The 6,000-nt window shown below is 32.8% G+C and overlaps 1 protein-coding gene across 1 annotated transcript; it reads left to right on the forward strand.

Annotated features, from left to right (window-relative positions):
• Positions 1–2,771: 2,771 nt before the first annotated feature.
• LOC128668851 (serum response factor homolog A-like) lies at positions 2,772–4,288 on the forward strand. Its single transcript, XM_053742655.1, has 2 exons — positions 2,772–2,787; positions 3,933–4,288. The coding sequence occupies exons 1-2, from the start codon at positions 2,772–2,774 to the stop codon at positions 4,286–4,288; spliced, it is 372 nt and encodes a 123-aa protein (XP_053598630.1).
• Positions 4,289–6,000: the final 1,712 nt, after the last annotated feature.

Below are 6,000 nucleotides of genomic sequence, written 5' to 3' on the forward strand. Positions count from 1 at the left end.
TCACTGACCTAGATAATACTAAGGTGGAGAGATTTCTAGGCAAGTGATTGCGAATACCCGTAACCTGTTCCGATTCAGGAGGTGGGTTACGCATCTCACTATATTTTTGTTGAACTCTAAATGTAAAATCTATTGATGATTCACCGGATTCTGGTCTCAACTGACCGATTTCCATTAATAACTGGGTGTCCGTCTTTTGTGAGCCAAATGCTCTTAAAAATTCCCGTTTAAAATGTTCATAATCAGACCAATGTCTACTGTACACGTCGTACCACTTAGTAACTTTTCCAGTAAAAATATATCCAAGAATTTTTACATAATCCGTTATAAGCCAACCCTCGCGAAACGCCATGGCTTCAAATGAAGCCAAGAAACTATTGGCTGATAAATTGCCCTGTGGATAACGTACTGGCCACGCTCTGACAATTTCTCTGATATCGCGCCATTTACGTAGCGAAACCGCCGCAGCATTAGGTATTACCAAATTATTTGCTCCAGGTTGCTCATAATATTCTTGGAAATTTTCTTGACCATTATTATTCCGATATCCGGCGTAATTCCCATTGAAATTATTATTATTTCCAGCGAATGAATTATCCCGTAATATTTCAAAATTATTGTTGTAATTATTTATTGGTGGATTATTACTTAAATTATTATTTTGAATTACGCTAGGATTAATAATGGAGTAATTATTACTATTATTGTTTAAATTATTATTAAAATTATTGTTATTTAAACCGGCCGTATTGTTATGAACGATATTAATTCCACTGGTACTTGGTTGTAAATTTACCGGGAGGGCTGAGGTCGTAGCAGCCCTATTTTCATGATTCAAGTGACCTGTACTACACTCCCCGTCGCCAAAACTGTGAGTTACCTCGCGAACAGTTTGTGTAATTGTCTGTACAGGCACTTGTGGATTGTTCACCGGTTGCGCGTTCATAGCTAAGGTCAGATTTTGTAGACAATTTAAAATCTGAGCCAGGACAGCTTGAGTTGTCGCTTGATCAGCCTGTGCGGAAACTGGAACGGTGCCAGGAAGAGAAGCGGATCCCGTATTAGGCTGAATTTGTTGAGAAAGTACCGGTGGGGGGTTTTCTATGAGTACTTCACCCATAGACGCCCGTAAATTATTATTAATATTTGTCGAATTAAAATTTAATTGTTCATTTGTATTTACGGCCTGTGGGTCGCTCGTTTGAATTGACCCAGGCGAAGTTGTAACAATAATAGGTGTAGTAACGACGGTACTGGGTAGAGTCGCGGTAGTGATTGATGTAGCGGTGGTCACTGTCGTGACCATAGACGTGGTAGTTGCTACCATATTCCCCAAGCTGCGCCTTACTGGCGGTCTAACTTGCTGTGGGGTGTCCGAAGTCACGATCAGATTAGGTAAACCGGGTAACGGATTGGGATTCGACATCGTCGAGGTCGCTGAGGAAATCGTAGTACTTGATGTTATTGTGCACGTAGTCGAGGGTGGTGAATGCACTACCCTGTTCTGATTCCTACCGTTTGAGGAACTAATTCCTTCGAAGATTATCTCTTCACTTTCCCGCCTACCCGATTGTTGGACCGAACGCTTCGAGTTTTGACGCGTCACTGGTCGAGTGTTACTCATAATATGATTATTGGGACTTAATTTTAATTTATTTTAGCTGGTAAGACAAGCAGCTTACGAGCCCCAATAATACTCAAAGATAAAATTTAATTACCGGTAGTAAATCCAAATAAGTTAAAATATTTCTTTTGTCACTTATTAAAATTGAAATTTATTTCTTTGTTACCGGATTAAGAATTTATTTTAATGACTAGGTGACGACAATTATGACTCAGTAATCCCTAACAATGACAGTTTAGATTATCCTAAATAAACTATAACCACAAGTCTATTGAAATTTAATTTTGTTTAAAATTAATACAAAAGTAATTCTTGTCAATGGCTAAAATTTTAAGCCACAGATTTTGTTTTATTTAATGACTGATAATTTTAAATTTTATTTCCGACTCTTAAAACTTTAAGCCCTGAATTTTATTTTTAACAATAAAGATTTTAGTTATTTATTTTAATTCATTTAATTGAAAGATTTACCTAGACTTAAGTCTAGTAAGTAAATTATTTTAAAATTTGAATATAATATTATTTTTATCAAACAATTTTATTGCAATGACTCATTCACTTAATGAATTTTACTTGAACTTATTTTAATAATTCAAACAGTGGTTTATTTTAAACCAAAGTAATTAAAATTATTTGTCTTTGTTTTATTAAAAATTTAACTTGTAATTTTACTAATGAATTTTCTTTTACGATTTTAATTCAATTAATTTTATTATAACAAAAATTTACTGTCACTGTTAGTCTAAAATGTATGAATTTTATTTACTAATTTATTTTATTTTACTTAGTTTATTTTACCCGAGAATTTACAGCAAAACTAACAAGCGATTTTATTTTATTTATTTCTCTGGGCTTAGTATTGTACCTATTGTTTGTACTACGAGTAACGCGTACGACCAACGCGTAAGACGATGACCTTGTCTTGGTCTTCACGAGACCACCGGAATTCATTGATTTTTTTCACTACCACGATTTCAATTTTAATTTTATTCTTTTCACTCGGTATTTTATATTTTAAAATTTAAGTATTTTACTCACTATTTAGCCAGTTAATATTTAAAGAAATTATTATAATTTTTATAGATTTAGTTTAAATAATTTTGGGCAACCAATATATATATAATTTAGCACAGTATCAATCCAATTTATGATTCATAATACCAGTATTTCTCTCTTCAACGGTAAAATATTTGATTAATTTAATTTTCCAAATTTAATTTTTACTTTATCACCAGGTCTAGAATTTTCCAAAACGAGAAAACCCGAGTTGGGCGCCAAATATAACGGTGGGCCCTGGCTACTTCGTGTCCAGTAGCCACGAACCACAGTTACAAAATTTCCCGGTTAAATAATTAATTATTAATTATGAATATAGATTTTAATTATTTTATTGCTGGTTCTGAACGCGGCAAATAAATCTCAGAGATGGGTCGACTCGCTTTTACCGGACACGCGGCTGAAATTAACTTATTCTAAAGGACGCTGGTGATAAAAGAAATTTATTTAAAAACTCAATTGCCTTATAAATATATATAATAATTTATTTAACAAATTCCCCAATATTTACGAATTTCCCCTTTATTTATAATTTTATAATTGTCTAACGACAAGGCAACCAGTTTAATTTAATAAATTAATTTCAGTTAATTTTGGTTTGTTTACGTTTAGTTTAAAAATTTAGTAGTAGTTTTATTTAATGATGGATTTAATACTTATTTAAGATAAAAGTTTTCCGCTGAAGAGAGAGAGTGTATAAATTGTATATATAGAATTTTAATTATAAATCTTATCTGGAATTATATCAACGACGTACAGGCGGGATCGGACGACGCTGCATCGTGGACCTCCTCTCTGAGTCTTGACTGTTGATGTGCGACTTGCTGACTTGATCCTGGGTGCACTCACACAATTCACTTATATATTCCTTAATGAAATTTGGTTTTATGAACCAGTTATATAAAAAATAAGATTAACTTAGAATTTATAATTTTCACAAAATCAAGCGAATTTAAAGACGAGGCTGTCGTTGCCGGCAATTCGACTTGAGTGTCGATCCCGTCTCAATTGCCTTAGGCCCCAACCTTTGATGACCCCTACTTAATTATGCGCAAAGGACCAATTTACGGTCACCTGCTGCGCGAGATCATCCCCTGTGGTCTAGCACCTAACTCAGCCGAACTCAGCAATCGGACTGTAACGAGAGAGAGAGAAAAAGACCAAAACCCAACAAGGACAGCGAAAGAGCCACACTCTCACGTCGTACCAATGCTGCCCGGTTATACTCATTTGTTTGTTTTTTTTTATTTAGCTGAAGCTGAATCATTGTCGGCGTTGGAGCATATACGTCAGCAGCAGTCGATGGAGATTGGAAGGCTCCAACAACTTCAGCAGCAGCAGCAACTTCAGATGGAGCAACAGCAGCTTCAGATTCAAGATCAACAGGTGGAGCTTCAGCGACGTCAGGAGCGTCAACAGTCGCTGGAAGCTCAAGTAAGACGCTTCAGAATGCTGCAGGACCACGATGCTGAAGTGTTCGTGGAGCAAAGCCAGGCAATAGATTACTGGCAGCTCCAATTCCACCAACTGGAGCGAAACAGTCGAGTGCTGCTGACTCAGTTAAATAGGGAAGCGTATGACGTCGAAATGGAAGCTGAATTCGACTGACCATTGTGATCACGATTATTATTATTATTATTATTATTATTATTATTATTATTATTATAAACATTATTACTATGCATTTTTGATTTTATTTTGTAAAAATAAATTGTAAAAATTATTTTAATTATTAATTTTAAATGATTGTTATTATTATTATTATTATTATTATTATTATTATTATTATTATTATTATCATTATTATTATTATTATTATTTTTTGTGTTATAGGAATGACGGCTATACTGGTCTACTTAATTGACAATTATTAATTTAGAATTAAATTCAAATCGCGTATGAGTTATTACAAGTGGATTATTTTCTAATGCGCACTGCAATACCATACTATAATTGAGAGGATTCCAATTATCAAAGATGTTAATATTATAAAAACGGTTTCGCCCCGAATATACTTGCTGGGCTCATCAGTAAAGTTGATGCAAGTATATTCTACTTTAGACCGTTGAAAAGATGTGAAAAAAGTTGACTGTGAATTCTTAAGATGATGATGGTCTTACAAGTATTCTAAGCTTGCATTCATCCTTTAGGAGAATTCTGTTTAATTTTTATTGCCTTGTATAATTTTATAAGGTGACTCTAATTTACGACCAGACTTTTTCATTTTTTGTGTTATAGGAATGACGGCTATACTGGTCTACTTAATTGACAATTATTAATTTAGAATTAAATTCAAATCGCGTATGAGTTATTACAAGTGGATTATTTTCTAATTCGCACTGCAATACCATACTATATATAGTCTGGTCGTAAATTAGAGTCACCTTATAAAATTATTATTATTATTATTATTATTATTATTATTATTATTATTATTATTATTATTATTATTATTATTATTATTATTATTGTTATTATTATGAGTGGACGTGTTGTGAATGTGCTCTGTATTTGACATGTATTATAAGGTGAATTAGAACAGATAATTGATAGTCTTATTATTGTGAATCTCAATTACTTCATTGCTTATGGTTCTGTTAATAATATTTAAGTCAATAATTATTAAATAATGTTCTATAATTAATTATTTGATCGAGATTGAAGTTTGAGGTTAGAACAGAATAAGGCATATTTTCATGTTAAGTTCAATCTCGCATTCATGTAATCTATAACCAAACAAGACATGGGCGACAATATAGGAAAAGTTTTCACTTGCTTTCGCTGTAAGAAAGATGTTAGTAGATCTGTCTGGGGTTGTAAAGTTTGCTTGAAAGATTTTCACCCTGGCTGTGCTGACTCAAATTTTCATAAGGTCTATGACTCTAATAATCAATTAATAAGATGCAATGGACCGTATAATACATATGATATCCAGCCAAAAGGAGACTTAGCTAAGGACGTCAATGGTATTGATATGTCAAACGTGCACACAGTTGATAATGACATTATGGTTACTAATGTTTGTCCAGTGGAGCAAATGTCAAACGTGGATCAAGTTATCAATAAAATAGACACAATAAATGCAAACAATCTGAAGTATATTAAAGAGTTGATAAAACAAGATATTAATAGGCATAAAAGTGACGTAGTGAATTCACTTAAACAATTTTTTCATCACGAAATATCAAAAATATCAATGGAAGTTAAAAAAGGTTTCTCTGATTTGAAAGATTCATTAAAAGTCACTTAAAGCCAACAAATATCTGATGAAGTCGGTAATATAAATGTTAGTAATAATCATAATAATAGAATTAGTTATA

The sequence above is a fragment of the Microplitis demolitor genome, chromosome 10, assembly GCF_026212275.2.
Source record: "Microplitis demolitor isolate Queensland-Clemson2020A chromosome 10, iyMicDemo2.1a, whole genome shotgun sequence".
Classification (NCBI taxonomy): domain Eukaryota; kingdom Metazoa; phylum Arthropoda; class Insecta; order Hymenoptera; family Braconidae; genus Microplitis; species Microplitis demolitor.